The sequence below is a fragment of the Panicum hallii genome, chromosome 6, assembly GCF_002211085.1.
Source record: "Panicum hallii strain FIL2 chromosome 6, PHallii_v3.1, whole genome shotgun sequence".
Taxonomy (NCBI): domain Eukaryota; kingdom Viridiplantae; phylum Streptophyta; class Magnoliopsida; order Poales; family Poaceae; genus Panicum; species Panicum hallii.
In genome coordinates this window covers 37,990,259-38,006,378 of record NC_038047.1, presented here as the reverse complement: position 1 = coordinate 38,006,378, position 16,120 = coordinate 37,990,259, and the positions used below count along the sequence as shown (strand labels likewise).

The 16,120-nt window shown below is 45.5% G+C and overlaps 1 protein-coding gene and 1 long non-coding RNA gene across 4 annotated transcripts; both read right to left on the bottom strand.

Annotated features, from left to right (window-relative positions):
- Window positions 1-262: 262 nt before the first annotated feature.
- LOC112896255 lies at window positions 263-5,529 on the bottom strand. 3 transcript variants are annotated; one of them, XR_003229399.1, is made up of 5 exons: window positions 5,211-5,529; window positions 2,927-3,139; window positions 2,314-2,822; window positions 1,598-1,655; window positions 263-606 (listed from the first exon to the last, which is right to left on the bottom strand). It is a non-coding gene; the product is annotated as an uncharacterized LOC112896255 (long non-coding RNA). The 3 variants fall into 3 exon arrangements; XR_003229400.1 differs by having other exon boundaries at window positions 2,314-3,456; XR_003229398.1 differs by having other exon boundaries at window positions 2,314-3,139.
- Window positions 5,530-11,832: 6,303 nt separating this feature from the next.
- On the bottom strand, window positions 11,833-12,753 carry LOC112898282. Its single transcript, XM_025966637.1, has one exon. The coding sequence runs from the start codon at window positions 12,751-12,753 to the stop codon at window positions 11,833-11,835; it is 921 nt and encodes a 306-aa protein (XP_025822422.1).
- Between the last annotated feature and the right edge of the window lie 3,367 nt (window positions 12,754-16,120).

Here is a 16,120-nt window from a genome sequence, read left to right as displayed (position 1 = left end):
TACTCCCTCCATTCTACACTACAGGTCTTTTTAGCTTTTCTAAATACATAAAGTAAGTCTAGGTGCATAGAAAAACTATGTATTCAGTAAAGTTAAAATGATCTATAATTTGGAACGGAGGGAGTAGAAATGAAGAACACTCGAATAATTTCAGCCATTAATCTTGCATGTAGAAAGCTTAACCATCCATGTCTAGGACGTCACCTAATGTTTTGACCAGGAGTCAATAGATGGATCAATTACTGCATCGCCAAGGTTGTAATTTCATCATCTGGTGCCTTTTGCTCATATGGCAGAAAATCAGATTGACTAATGTAAAACACAGCAAAAACACCAATTCACAACAATGGAAACCAAATTAATAACTGTACACTGGCAGCTAGTTAGCTTGCCCAAAGTGCATGACGGATTGTACACAGCCTTCTAGCATTACTGCTTCCCTTCGTTTTTTCTCATGCATGCTAAACCTAAGATACATGGCTATGGAAGATCTGTAGTTTAACTTTCTTCATCTTATTCCCACTTGGTTCAGCACATGGAGGCAGCAAGCTTGAGGCAGCAACTGCATAACTTGCGGCAAAATCATCGGCATGACCACCATCCAACCTACAACAAAAAAAAAATCATAGGAATTGGAATAATTACTCACGTGCCAGTCAAGAAGTAAATTCATTCTCCTGAGTATACCCTTAGTATTGCATGAAATCCATGGTAATAGTTTTCAATAACAATAGTAAACTGTGTATATATTGGTTTCCGCTATCCCATGGAAATCAATGAGCTTATGTGATACTCAGCTGAAGACAAAGACACCATATACTAGGTAATTAAACATCACCTCAGGCTAGTATTTCTAAGTGTGATATAAATAGAGCACTTCTGCTGCAAGTAACATTAGTAACTTTGTAGTATAGATGCTAAAACTACTCTGCTACTCTGTGTCATTTATCAATACTACTACAAATCAGAATAGCTATATCAAAGCGAGTTCATCTTATACCCCATAAAAATGGAGGCATCATTTGTATAATGATTTCATAATGTACATCATATCATAAATGAGCTCAGCCTCTCATATGCACATATGAGGTTCATGTACTCAATCCAATCAGAAAGAGCTCCTGTACATGTAGATATGTTCCAATAATATGCCATCATACCACTACTATGAGCACCAAAACGTGACACTACTGCAGTGTTTTAGTACGCATAGCTTGTACGCAGAGCACAAATAATTACGTTAGCTCCAGTTACTCCAGAGGGGTATCTAGGAGCGGATGCTGATGCTCAACACTTCTGAATTCTTGAGTGACAAGAAACGAGCACTATTGTCATGGATGAAAAAATGCAGTTAAAGAAACGGGCATTATTGTCATGGATGAGAAAATGCAGTTACAAGTATCTTCATCTCTTTTTAGTACTCAAATCCCTTACTACTGGAACACTTTTGGTTTCCTATAATAAGATCATCTCTTACTTGACAATACAAACTAAATAAGGCAAATGAACCAAGGAAAGATGTTAACTTCATATCTAATTAACCCGAGAGTTCTCATGGTAATTGGTGATTTTTGCATAGGTTGTCAAGAAATCTTACAAGTTTCTCGCAAGTTATGCAGTTGCCGCCTCTAGTTTGCTGCCCCCAAATGCAAAACCTACAAAAGAAAACGTAGAGATTAGTTGAACCAAATATCAATTATTTTTGCAAGGAATATTAACTGTTTGATATTTTATCCATCAACAAGGAGTGTTCACAAACTTAGCCAACTATATGGGAGATATACACACATAATGATGTGATTCTTCAACTTAAAACCCCATTTGAGGTTTTTTCAATCAATATCAGTAAGAAGCAAGCAAGCAAGCAGCAAATAGTATGTGAACTGACAAGTTTGGAAAACAAAAGTAAGGTCAGCAAGTAGCTAGCATGAGATAAAATCTTGTGTATCGAACCACACTTAGATGATTCATTTAACTGGGGAACCTAGAGAATAGCTCATACATAAATACATAACAAAATCTGTGCTGACTCTTGTATTTTATGCACCACACGGATATAAAAATATTGGAACAAAAATATAAGAAAAGCAGATCTGGGTGAACAAAATTAAACAGTGTTTTATGCATGCAACCTCTTGGTGTTGCATTAAGGTCTAGGAGATCGACGTGAGCTATGAAAACCAAAGCTGAAAGACTCAAAGAAGATAAGGTGATCTGACCATTCCTATCGTACTGCTTACAATATATGCTCCATGCATGGCAAGATCAGAAATGGTTGAAGATCAAAACTCATCCTACTAATTAGTTAGTTACCTGGTATATAGATCAGATCTTTAATTCCAGGCCATAGATAGTGAGCTCGCTTCTCCAGTGCGCACCTTGACGACCCCCATCTTGTAACCCTAGGGGGAGGAAGAGGAACACAATTGTGCTGGTGCAAAGACGGAGACGAGGTCAGGTCTACTTTTATAGCTGAAAAGGGCAAAGGTGAAGAGATGATAAGAGGCAGCAGAGGGGTTGTTTTGGGTGGGCAAACAAGTAAGAAAGATAATTAGGGACTGATTATAAATTGGATCAGTGGCAGGCAATGTCACTCTGCATTTGGGGACAAGAAAACACTCCCACTTGACCGGAGTACCATCGTTCTGCTTGGTCGCCGCCCCATTTAATATGAGTATAATCTTTTAATTATCACTCGATTGGCTTACAAAATTTTCAGTATGATTGCCGTTAAAAATCATCATGAACAGATACTGACAGACAGATGAGCAACTCAGCCTCCTTTTAAATATATGCTGTCCATGTAGCTTCCAAGGCATGGTCTTGTGTGTTTGCATAATAAGAAAATCGAGTGGTGTTAAATATCATGGTTATCTTGGGGTAACAATTTGAACATGGTTAATTATTTAGCAAGACAAGCATGTACCTATATGCTTTGCAAATGGCCCTGCATTTGTTTACTCGCTGGCAGGGCTGTGGCCGTGGCTTCGCCGAAGCTGCATGACAAGGAGCACCGGCCGAGCCAAGAATCTTTTTGCTTCTTGGATTCTGCTTGTCGATCGAGCTACCCTTCGATTGGGCTCACCATTGCATGCTGTGTTTTCCATCATGAGTGCCTGGATCTCGATCCATTGATCACCTTCATTAACAAACAGAAAATGATGGTTAGAAAGCACAGGCTGCAACTTGACCATACAAGTCCCATATGACCATCATTATTGAGCAGTCATGCTCCCTCATTGCTTCGGGCCCCGTTTATGTCATTAAAATTATCTGGATTGAGATGGTGTAATCATTACAATGATTTTCCTCCTTTTTACAGATTACTCAATAGTTGCTCAAACATGCGCATCAGAGAACATATGAGGTCCAAAGATCAAAACCCAATAGGTCTAAAATTTAAAATAACCAACAAGGTGTCTTTAAATTCTGCTGTTTTCTGCAGGAGGCCAGACTCTGCATTAGCAAAAAACCCAAACTTATCAGTTGCCATGCAATGATCCTACTGCATATATAGATCAATTTAAAGGGGAAAAGTTAATGAATAAAGGTGAACGAATTCCAATCATACATCAGTAAGTACCATTATCGTTGCAACACATCCATAGTTCCACTCGGTCGTTACCAATTTCTTATCAAACATTTTTTGTCCCTTCACCAGTGATCTAAAGCTTTTTCCATCAATAATAAAAGAATGATCACAAAAAAAGTAGATTACAAGAGCCTTGCAACTAATGTACTGCTCTGTAAAACAAAAATGATTCCATTTATTTTACTCAACATGTGGAATAACATTTCCTTAGGTTCAGATAAATAGATCTTTACTCCTGTTGATGGCTCAAGATCAAAATATACATTGATTTGGATTGTATGAACAGTCACAACCTTGGAATCACGAGGCAAGCAAACATTTCCTATGCCTTTTCAATCGTGAGCTTCAGAGAGCTGAATAACATGAAGTTTTACAAGTTTTGTTGTTCCTCTCCAAGTTGGTGGTCAGATTCAATGCATAGTTCAAACACAGTGTTCTGGGTACTACTATGTGAAGGGACAGGTAGACAAATCGGCGATCAAACTGAGATGGAAGCACCATCAGACAGCATGATTTAAAGCTATTGCTGAGAGCTAGTGTCAAGTGGTCGACGGTAATCTATTATTTTTATCCACTACTGTCTGTGATTGCTGATTGGGGATTCATCTTAACTCTAGAGAAATAGTTCTCTGACACTAAACAACCACCAGCCATTAGGGGAGAAAAGTGACAAAGAAAGCAAACACCGTCGGTCACTCAAGAAAAGCTCTTGGCAATACTTCTAAATCCTGTAGTGTCAGGATAATATAATGCCCTTCATCCACGTCAGATTCCCGATGCAATGGAGGGAGCTCAACTGATGCTGCAAATTTTAATAGTGCATTATTGGTGATGTGAGAGAGTGTTTGATCCTCCCAAGACATTCCATGTCCTCAACTTCCTTTAAGCAAAGGCGGAGAGCTTTTGACATAATGTTAATCAAAAGTCCTAACTTTTACATGAAATGCAGCGATTGGTAGCAAGCGGTTGATGGTGACACATGGATAAAAGCTTCTGATTTTTGGAAAATGGATGGTCTTGTCAAGTTTCTTCAGAATTCTCTGAGTTCCTTGAAGTCGTCTTTGCCGGTCACATAGATATATACTGACAACCAGACTAGACTCAAGCTATGAGTTTTAGGACGATCTTTTTGAAGCAGGTTTTTTAGATGAATTGAAGGAACTAAACAGGTCTGACTTGGAAAACGAGGAGCGCAAAGTTTCATCACATGGAACACTGTTGCCCCTTTTCTGGGGGATAAGAGTTTAGTATATGCATTGTTCAACCAGTGAAGTAATCAACTGAAGGGAAGGTAGCAACTGGGGCAGGTTGCCGCAACAATGCTCTGTCCTTACACTGGTGATTGGCACCTAAACAACTAGGGATTTGGGCTTAAACAAGTATTTCCTGTCGTCCCTGTGCCATTAATCAAAGATGCAAACAGGGATAAAGTTAGCGGGCATCTTCGTATGCTCAGTTCATGAAGCCGGACCTCGGCATTCTGTACCATCAGGCTGCTCCTTTTCGTTGTCGGCAATGTACGATGGCCGGAAAGAGGCCAGATCAAGTGGGCATCCAAAGCGAACAGACAGGTTAAGGAGGTAAGAAAAATGCCGGAGGGCGGAGGGCCAGACCCTACCTCGGATCTGTCGGCGCCGAGGCCACATGTCCACGTCAGGATCTGCGCGGCACAGCTGCCTGCCAGTTACCGCAGGATCTGAGCGCGGTCGGCGGATCACGAGCCGCCGGCCTCGTCGCCCCCGCCGGCTCGGCGGCCGCCCGTCGCCTGCGCCTGCGCGGTTGGGTGTCCTCGGGCAGAGATCGATAAAGGTGGCGGCGAGGGGAACAAATTTCCTAGCGGATTAGGGTTTATGCGCCTCAATGCAAACGAAGACCATAACGCGACTTCCGCCGCCTCGACGTTGCTGCCGAAGTGTCGGCCGCCGGCCCCGCCGCTGAAACGAACCGGATTCGCTGTGATAGTTCCTGGATAAATGCAGAACTTATTCCACATATAATATTACAGTTATACTCTGCTTAATATTAAATATAAGTTTATTTATTATATAAATCTATAGGATTTGTAGTACGGAATTTATTACAAGCCTCTCGACTAAAGCAGTTCAGGCAGAAATCGTAAAGTGGTAGGTAGTCTTCGGGTCGTCCTTCATCTCCTGGATCCTCCTCCACAGGCGACTCAAGCATAGTACGAGCTTCAGTCGTACCATCCGTCATCGTTGGGGTCGAACTCCGGATCGGATCCTGCATCGTACCAGGTTATCCCCAAGGTATGTGATAGGTTCACGTCACCATCTGATGCAAGCTTTATTGTGGACTATATTAAGTGTATACTAAGGGTATAATAAAGTTTAAGGGTAAAGCAGGGGTTTCCTATGCATGCAACATCATATAAATATATATATAAGTATACACATCTTCTTCCATTCTCGACTCGGGCCCTTCCGGTATTCCGGACTCCCGGTCAACGACACCTTCCAAACCACCAAGTCGATGCGAGAACTCCCTCTTCTCGCATCTCAACTGCCCCCTAGCAGGAAGTTATTCTAGAGGGAGGTAGAAGTCATGAGTAACACTAGCTAATAAGAGCAACAGAGGAGTAGTGGTGTCCATAACCGAGGACGCGGCTACACGTATAGTTTACACCCTGCAGGGGTTGTACACATGGACCCACTCGAATCGACACTAGCCGAAGATCAGCCGATTAATAGATGAAACACCGGTCTACTGAAACGGAACTAGAAGCCACGGCACCATCCGGCTTTCCCGGATCTTGGGCGCATCCTCCCACAAGAGGTCGGTCGCCCCGAGACTGTGAAGCCTCCCATGCGTCTTAGGGAACGTGAGGTTAGCACCTCCTTCCCCTGCACCGATACTCGATCCTCCTACCGGCTTGGTACCGCGCTAGCTAGCCCCGGACCGGGCCCACCCTCATAATGGGTAAGTGGTGTGCACGCTTAACAAATTCCCACAAGTTATAGTTACTCTCACTCGGTCCTTATCTGCTGAAGCGGGCATCTTCGTCAAAAGCGTCCCACCACGGTGGTCCAAGACTGCACCCTTGACGGGTGCCTCCAACACCTCAACCTCATGACCAAAAAGCTGTACCCGCCACAGGTACTCCGTAGGATGTGCCAAGATACATACCCCAAGCCCTCGATCCACGATCGAGTTAGGTTTGCCCACTCCCGGCTAAAGCCCTAATCACCAACTCCTAAATAGTATATCTTTACACACGCCAAGACTATCCATCCATTCCCACACATACACATTCAAGGATTGACAAGGCATTTCATATAGTAAATAAGTGTGATAGAATTGCAAGGAGCATGGGTACATAAAATAGGCCATGCAGGTTCATCTTGATATAAATTACACACATAGCGATAGCATAACTAACAAGCAATGCCTAATAGGTATTCAGATTGTAGATGGGCATGAACCTGGCGTCTCTTTGAAGTCCTCCTGGGCTTTCGGGTAGTCCTGTCGTCGGTCAACTCCTCGTGGTCGCAATTACGAGTAAGAGTAGGGACCAAAGTGCAAAAATGCACAAAACTCTTCAAATAAGATCTAAATCACCACAAAACCTACTCTAACGGGTGGTTTATAATTTTAAAGGAATTATGGAATTGGTTTCATAATTTTCGGAGGTCCGGTCGATTTATTATGAATTTTCTAAGGAAAAGCCTATTTCTAAAATTAATAAAAGAATTTCGGAAAAGAAAATCAGTCAGCAGTGACACGTGGCAGCACCAGAGCATGCCACGTGGCATGCTGACATCAGCAGCGGGCCGGTCAACGGTCAACAGGGTCAACGGGTCCCACCGGTCAGCCTCACCTCGAGGCTGACAGGTGGGGCCCTCGGTCAGGCCGGGTAAAAGAAAAAGGGAAGGGACCCGGCTCGGTTTTTGGGCCAAAAAGGGTACTGGGCTGGCTCGAGGCCCAACTAGGCTCGACTTAGGCTTCTTGGGTCGGCTCGGCCTGCGGCTCAGCAGGCCGGCTTGGTCCTTGGACTGGCTACACGCGGTGGGCCGGCTCGGCCTAACAGGCCGGCCCGCGGTGCACTCCCCTACCTCTCCCTCTCACTGACGATAGGGGCCCAGGGGGCAGCGCCCTGCGCTTCCCCCGACAGGTGGGACCCGCCTGTCGGTCACCCACCGGATCTGGTGTGGCTGCCAGATCCGGTGCGGCTCGGGCCAAAGTGGCCCCGTGTGCATGTGTGCCAGGGTGTGTGGGTGGCAACGCCCGGAGGGTGTTCGGGGAAAAGCCTCAGAGGCTTGGCCGCGACGTGAACGCGGCGTCGCGGCCGTGTCGCGGGGTTGCCGCGCACGGCGATGCCGTGGCGGGGGCATGGCGTGGCACGGCGTGGGGCACGGCTTGGTCTAGCGACGGCGGCTGCGGGGTGCAGAGGCAGGGCGATGGGTTTCTGCACGAAAAGGCGGCACGACGGCCGGATGGGAGGAGTCCTAGGGTTGGCTACAGAGGGTTCATCGGCGGCGCTAGGCATCACGCCGGCAGCAGGGGAGGAGGAAGGGAGAGAGCGGCGGCGGCGCTCACCGGGGGCTCGCTGGCGAGGAGGTGCGACGCGGTGGCGGGTCGGCGCAGGTGGGTCGAAGCTGTGCAGGACGCGCAGCTTCATCGGCGTCGTCGTTCGAGCGCAGGCCTAGTGAAGCTCCGGCGGCGATGTCCTCCTCCTCCTCGCACTCCTCTTCTCCTCCACTTCCTCCCTCTTCTCCTCTTCTCGTGCGGCGGCGGTGGAAAGGAAGGCAGGGGCTGCTAGGGTTTGGGGGAGCGGCCTTGGGGTTCTTAAGGGGCGGTCCTAGGGTTGTGGCGCGGGCCCGGACGCCGAGGGCGCGATGCCCGGCGTCCGTGCCACGGCCACGCGGCGCGCATCCGGCGGCTGCGGGCACGAGACTAGGGTTTGCGGCGCGAGCGGCCGGGGCGCGGGGGAAAAGGAGGGCGCGCGCGGGCGGTTACGTTGTGCTGTCGCGGAGCGGAGCGAGCGGGGCCGGCCGGTGACGAGAGCGAAGGCTGGAGCGCAGGCGAAAGAGAAAAAGGGAAAGGGCGCGGCGGTTAGGGCTCCCTGTCGCGGAGCGGGGCGAGCGGCGGGCGGAGCCGGGGGCAAGCGGCGAGAGGAAGGGGAAAGCTGACAGCGGGCCCCGCTTGACAGCTGCCCGGGCGGAAGGGAAGGTGAAGGGTCGCGCGGGTGGTGGCTGGCGGGCTGGGCCGTGGCCTGCGGGGGAAAGAAGGGAAAGGGAAGGAGGTAAGCTGGGTTGGGCTGCGTGCTCGCGGGCCGTGTTCCGCGGGGAGAAAGGAAAAGGGAGGTGGGCCGGTGTTAGCTGTTGGCCCATGGTGTGTTTAAGAGAATAATGTTTGGATTTGAATTTGATTGGTGTATTTAAATTCAAATCCCACACAGTTGAATCAGCAAATTTGAAATCCAATCAAGTAAAATCCAACAACAATTTCAAACCAAGATAATTCGTAAAAAGTTTTTGAAAATTTACGATTTTTGCTATTTAAACACTCTAGGTGCCAATATGGAATGTTACAGCCACGGTGCCTCCCGCTCCACGCGCTGTTCTTTTTGGGCCAGCGGATTTCCCAGGCCGAGTTTCATACCGGCCGTGACAGTACTGGCCCATTCCTCTCTAAGACTGACCCCAATAGCATGGGCATCAGGAAAGGCAAACCAAATATGCCTCTTCAATTCATACTGTGCATCACAAAATTACCTCCAACAGACTAGGCATAAGAAGCAAGCATTTTGCCTTTGACGAGAGAGACGAAGTAAAAATACATGTTCTCTCTCCTGCAAGGCATTTGAGGAGGGGACAACGACCGAGAGTTGGAAGAGTAGCCGGAGGCGGAGCAGGCGGCACCCCGCGGGCTGGGCGACCCTATGCGGGCGGCGCGCAGGTCGGGCGGCGCGTGGGGCGAGCGGCGGCGGCACGCTGGGCTAGCGACGGCAGAGCCTGCGTGCACGAGGTGGGCGGCGCGCGGGGCGAGCAGCGGCGGCGAGTGACTGAACCACAAGAAACACCTGCAACGGTGAGTGTCAACTACTACAGGCAGTTCGCATTCCCCTTTCTCTTGGTGGATTCCATCCAGCTCCCTTTCTCTTTGGTGGATTCTATGCAGTTCGCACACCTCTTTGGTGGATTCCATGCTTCTGTAAGTTTTGGGTAGGGTAGATCTGTGGATTTGTGAGGTCTTTGTTGTGGATCCTTGTGCACCCATTCATCACTCATTAGGTTTTTATTTCTACAAGTAGAATACCATCCGTGTATGCAGAGATTGCAAAATTGTGGATCCTGTCTGTATCAAATTTGGTATTACATATTATTTTCAAATTAGTATTCAAGGTTGGATAGCTCTTGATGTCTACGATTCAGATTGTCATTCACTCATTCTATCTTTATTTTAGAATGGATAATCAGATTCCCAGATTTGGAGGGCAGGGCTCTCAAGACCAGCTGTATTATGCTCCTGATCAATGGCCCTATCAGCTACAATCCTCCATAGACCCTCTTGAGTGCCCACAGTCCGAACAGGTAAGCTGGTACTTCATAAAGTTATTTATCATCATGAAGTTATGTTCATAAACATTAGTGGTTGTTGGATAGGTGAATTATGTCATGGGTGCGCAAGTTTATCGTGAAGATATGGAGATTGTGCAGCCACCTATGGGTGCGCAAGTTTATCGCGAAGATGTGGAGATTGTGCAACCTCCTACAACACAGAAAGGCAAGGAGAAGAAGGTGTCGCGGAGGGGTGGTGGTTTCACAAAAGAAGAAGATGGAGTCCTTTGTTCCGCCTTCCTCAACGTAAGCAAGGATGCAATAACCGGTTAGTCAAGCAACAATTCCTTAGTCAAGCCTTGTTATTATATATGTATGAACTATCTTTTTGATCATATGCAGGTGTCAATCAGACTCAAGGAGGTTATTACAAACGGTTGCATGATTATTATAATACTTTTAAGCCAGAGGGAAGTAACCGTAGCCAACTAGCTGTCCAGTATAGGTGGGGCACCATTCAAAGATCGGTGAACAAGTTCTGTGGGTTTAAGTCTGCTGTTGATCGTCTTCATGAGAGTGGGAAGAATGAACAAGACAGGGTATGCTCTTGTACTTTAAACTGATCTAAAGTGTATTCTTTACAAGTCATTTTTCAAAACTAAGCTTAGTGCTGGTCTGAATTTTTTCACATGCCATTGACGAGATGTCTGAATTTTGCAGATTGACGATGCAGTCCGTATGTACGAGGTTGTGGAACCTTTCCAATTCATGCATTGCTGGAAAATCCTCCGAAACGAATCAAAATGGAATGATAAGGTTTTGGAGCTCAACAGCAACTCTGCAGGGACAGGGGGGAAGGTTCTTCACAAGCAAACACAGCTCCTACTGCAATAGCAGAGGAAGGTAATGAGAATAGCATTCCTGCTAGACCAGCAGGAAGAGATAGTACTAAAAGAAAGAGAGTTGCAGATGCTTCCTCATCCAGCACAGCAGTTGATGTGCTTCAACGCATTCACGATAACAGGGAGAAGTGCCAACAGAAAGAAGATGAGCAAATGGTTCAGATCCTTACTAGGAAAGATGAGAAACTCAGCCTTCAAAGGGAATATCTAGATCTCAAGAAGCAGCGGCGTGAGGAGAATTTAATTCTCAGAAAACAAGAGGCTGATAATGTAGCAAAGCAAGCTGAGGCACAGTTGCTGACTGCTGAAGCTGCAATCATGGCAATAGACATTGACAAGGTAGCTCCGCATCTGAAGAATTATTACATTGGCATGCAACGCTTGATCATGGAACGTCGTGGATTTGCTAGCTCGGACCCAAAAGATGCATGAGTTGAATTACTGTGTGTATGTTTCAGAGTTAACTATGTCATTTGAACAATCCTCATTTAAGTTTGAGGGTATTTATATTTCAGAGTTGATGTTTGAGAGTCTATGTGTGAATTAAACTTTGTAAGTTCTGTTGTAATGATCGTTTCACAACATCAGTTTTATATATGAGGTAGAGCAGAACGAAAAGTGGAACAAAATTAGTGACTTATACTTCCTGACATGTGCTACTTAATTACATATATGACTAACTTTGAGGACCCAAGCTACTTCATTACAAGGTGGCAAGTTCTAGGATACATGCTACTTAATTACATTCATTGTTGTCTCCACCTGATATCAACACCGTTCAAAAGCTTGACTTCAAAAGGTAGCTGATCTGCTTGAACATTCATATGCTTCCCTTTCGAGCAAAAGGTCCAGTGCCTGAACCGTACAATCCCCATATATGCTCGACAAGGTCAGAACGAAGATGGTGGCAAGTTTCTTTGTTTCGGATATAAGTTTGAGCATCTATAAAATCTGCAATATTACAGACAGGAGGGTTCTCCCTACCAGGCCACTCTGATGAATGAATTGTAGGAAGATCCACACCTTTCTCATCCATGACGATCATGTTACGTAAGATGATGCAAGCCCTCATAATATAATTTAGATCTTCTTGGTGCCACAACCTAGCAGGGGAGTGCAAAATCTTCCACCTAGCCTGAAGAACACCGAAACCACGCTCCACATCCTTCCTAGATGCCTCCTGTCGCTCTGCATACACCTTGTGCTTGTTACTTATGGGTGCACTAATTGTCTTGATTAAGGTAGCCCAATCTGGATATATCCCATCAGCTAGGTAATAACCAATATTGTAAATGTTGCCATTCACATTGAACTCAACCGGAGGTGCTCTGCCATTAGCTAAATCATCAAAGACCGATGATCGCTGCAGCACATTAATATCATTATAGGATCCAGGTAATCCAAAGTATGCATGCCAAAACCTGAGGTCCTCAGTCACCACAGCCTCTAGAATCATAGTTGGCTTCCCTTTGTGGCCCTTGTACATCCCGTGCAAAGCAGTGGAGCAACTAGACCACTCCCAATGTATACAGTCTATGCTGCCAACCATTCTAGGAAATCCTCTTGCCTCATTAACCTTTAGTATATGCTGTAACTCCAGTTCTGTTGGTGGCCTAATCCATTCTTCCCCGAAAACATTTACTATTGTTCTGACAAAACACTTCAATGTCTCCAATACAGTGCTCTCACCCATCTGAAGATACTCATCCAATGAATCAGCAATGCTACCATAAGCTAGCATTCTAATTGCAATCGTGCATTTGTGGATGGGGGAAATCCTCGTTGACCAGCACAATTTTGTTTTTGTTTGAAGTAGGAGTCCGCTTCAGTAACCTTATCGACAATCCAAAGGAACAAACTCTCCCGCATTCGGTACCTACCACCCAATTTGTATTAGTTACTGCATATTTGGTTGACAATAAAGTAAAAGTTATGTTTCAGCTCACGCACACACCTCCTGCGAAAATGATCTGGGTTGTAAATTGGATGTTCAACAAAATATTGAGCATTCAATATTTTGTTAGCACCTTCACGGTCGCACTTGTATGTCTTGTGACCCGGTGTTGAACCTCCCCATCGACGTTTTGTCCCAACAACGAGAACTGTTGCAGCCATCTCAACATCATCAGCATCTCTCCCCTGAATGGCAGCCGTTCCACAGTTTGAAAGCTTAATATACCTCATCGCCATCCCTAAAATCACAACCACATATCCAATGACAAACATTATATAAATGAGGAAAATTAAGCTGCAGACTGGATCCTAAGAAGAAGTGTTACCTGGCGCCGGGAAGGAGCACGAGCCTCTGCCGACAAATCACAAATCTAAGATTTGGCCATCACCATGAGCTCTGGTGAAGCAGCGCAGGAGCAGTCAAGGGCCGACGCTGCTCAGTCGCGGAGCCGCCGAAACCGCCGGCCAGCAACAGGAGCAGTCAAGGACCGATGCTGCTCAGTCGCCGAGCTGCCGAAATCGCCAGGCCATGCCTCTTCAGTTCCGGGAGTTGGCGGGAAATGAAACTGATACTGCCGGGAGAGCGGGAAATGCTATGGCTGTTGGAGATGTCACTAAATACATGCGTGTTGCATTTACTGTACACGTGAGGCAACCCTGATTTGCCTCTCAAAATTGCATATCATTGTTGGAGTTAGTCTAATTCGAGTCATTGTAAGTATGGGCCCTTGTATGTTTTTCCTTGTAGGCCTTTGAGAATTCAGCCTAAGTACAAAGTTGGCCCATGAGGATATGGTCCCGTAGGTAGGCAGAGCCGCAGAGGAGCCAAACTTTTTTTTTTATGCGAAAAGTCAGGGGAGCCAATCGATGAGCTTCCTCTACACAAAACCCATTTGGAGCCTCCAAAATTCAAGTCTGCCCGGTGATATCCTTCGCTGAGCACTGGAGCAGCCTATGCATGCATTATTAGAAATCGTGCCGCAAACGCCACGGCAACACCACAAGCTCCGGTGATAGTGCATAACCGCATCCTCCCGGAAAAAAATTGAAATACAGGACGAACTCCAAACCTCAACAATTTTTCTACTCTTGGATTGGTAAAATGTGCCAAAACTATTTTATTTTATTTGTCTCCTAATAACATTGCCCCTTCGTTTAATCATCATGTCGAGGTTTCTTAGTTAGGCAGTTGTTTGCTTTAGTTTTATTGCCACATGCTGCAAGCACTGCTATCTTAGAGTAAAGTCCATGGCCGGTCCTTGAACTATCTCAGTTTCTTGCTCAAGTTTGCCGCAAACATTGCCCACAGTGGTTAAGTCATGCCAGGGTTGCTTGGGGCAATCCCAACCTTTCCTCTTGGCATTATATCTTTGTCGCGGGCTTAGTTCCATCTTCAAATTCGTCGTGGTTGTTGTACAGCCATCCAAAAAAATACTATGGCACGCCGTACTTGCCTAAGCCCGTTATCGCATCGATAGGCACGGAATAAAAACCGAGAACGCAATGGAACAGCAGCACAAGCCACCAGGTCAGGAGATGGAAGTGCTACGGAAACAGCAGCACTTCACGGAAGCAGGTTCAGCAACCAGGAACATCAACAACGCTATGGATCAAACTTTGATTCAACAAAACTTTTGAGTACAAAACTGTTGGCAGTTTGCGATGTTTTAGCTTCATATACGCCATATTTCATATGTTGCTTTCACTTTATCGAGACTATGAATTGAGAAATCATTTCGCTTTCTAACACCAAAGAGAAACTTCAGTAATTGGCAACCACAGCTGCATCTAACATGCCTCTACATGTTTACATTGATAACAGCAGTGCCATGGAAAATAGTACATCCATACCAGAGGGTTGAGAAACCGTTTCTCCGAATCATTAGGCGGGCCTTCAAGATCTGTTTATGCAAATATATGCCTCTGATGCTGAACAGGTTATCAATGTTCATGAAGACGTGATCAAGTCCTACACCCTAACTTGTGATTCAATGTGGATCTACCATCTAGAATCTATTGCCTGAAGCATGAAAAATGAAACCTTCCCTAATTCCTGGGTTGTGAAGGTCTTATCACCCCAATAAGAAAATGCATGCTGTGAACTTGGGGCATAAAGGTCAACACAGAGTTCGTTTATTGAAATCTGGCAAAATCTTAATGGAACAAAGTGCTTCTCTTCTAAGAATTAGATATACATTTCTCTTGTAAGAATGGTATGGGTTTAAGGTCTAAGGGAGCTGTCCTCATGTGGACATACATCATGGCTTTACAGGGAGTTTCTAGGGTCATCAGTGCTGATATGGTTGTTGATCCTACAGAGTATAGAACCTGCCCAGAAAGTTGAGACACCATATTGCAGGCTCCAACAATATACCTTGTAGAGCAGTGGATAAAAGGTGTATCAGTCATAGGTATGGGAGGGTGAGACACAACTGCAGTAGTATTAGGCCAGATGTTAAAGACATGTCGATGACCTAACTTTTTTCATGAAGGCCAGCACGTGATGATAAATCCTTTTTTTGTTTAAGAAAATACAAACTCAGCAGCATATTTGGCTATAACTGGGAAATGCAATGGGGCTTTGAATTAGGGAGTATGGATTAGGTGATTATCCATGAGCATAAAAAGCTTGTGACGGTATAGGACGAAATTGTAGGGAGTTAACCTATAGTTCACAAGATAGCTAACATAAGTCACAATGAAGGGTTGAAAGGTATCCCTCTTTCTTTATTTTTGAAAGACAGTCCCTCTTTCTTTAGAAAAGTAATTCCTTACTAACTAACCCCCCCCCCCCCCCCCAACCACCACCACCACAAAAAAAAAAGTGTTCAAAATGGTGGAACTTTGTTGATTCCCTTCCAACCACTCCAACCAAACCAAAATTAACTATCTACTTAGGGGACAATGAAGTTTATATCTGAGGAAGGCCACAGAGCAACTTAGACACATCATACAGCCAGGGTTTCCCTTATACTACTAAAAAGCACAATATTCATTGCAATATGAGGCAGAAACCTAAGCAGCTTAGACATATAACCGAGCCAAGGATTGTATATAATTGAGACCTAATATGGCAGTAAAGATCACCCCAGATCTGATATGATCATGATAACGCATAACACATAACTTACTCATCAGAGGTATCTGGTCAGCTC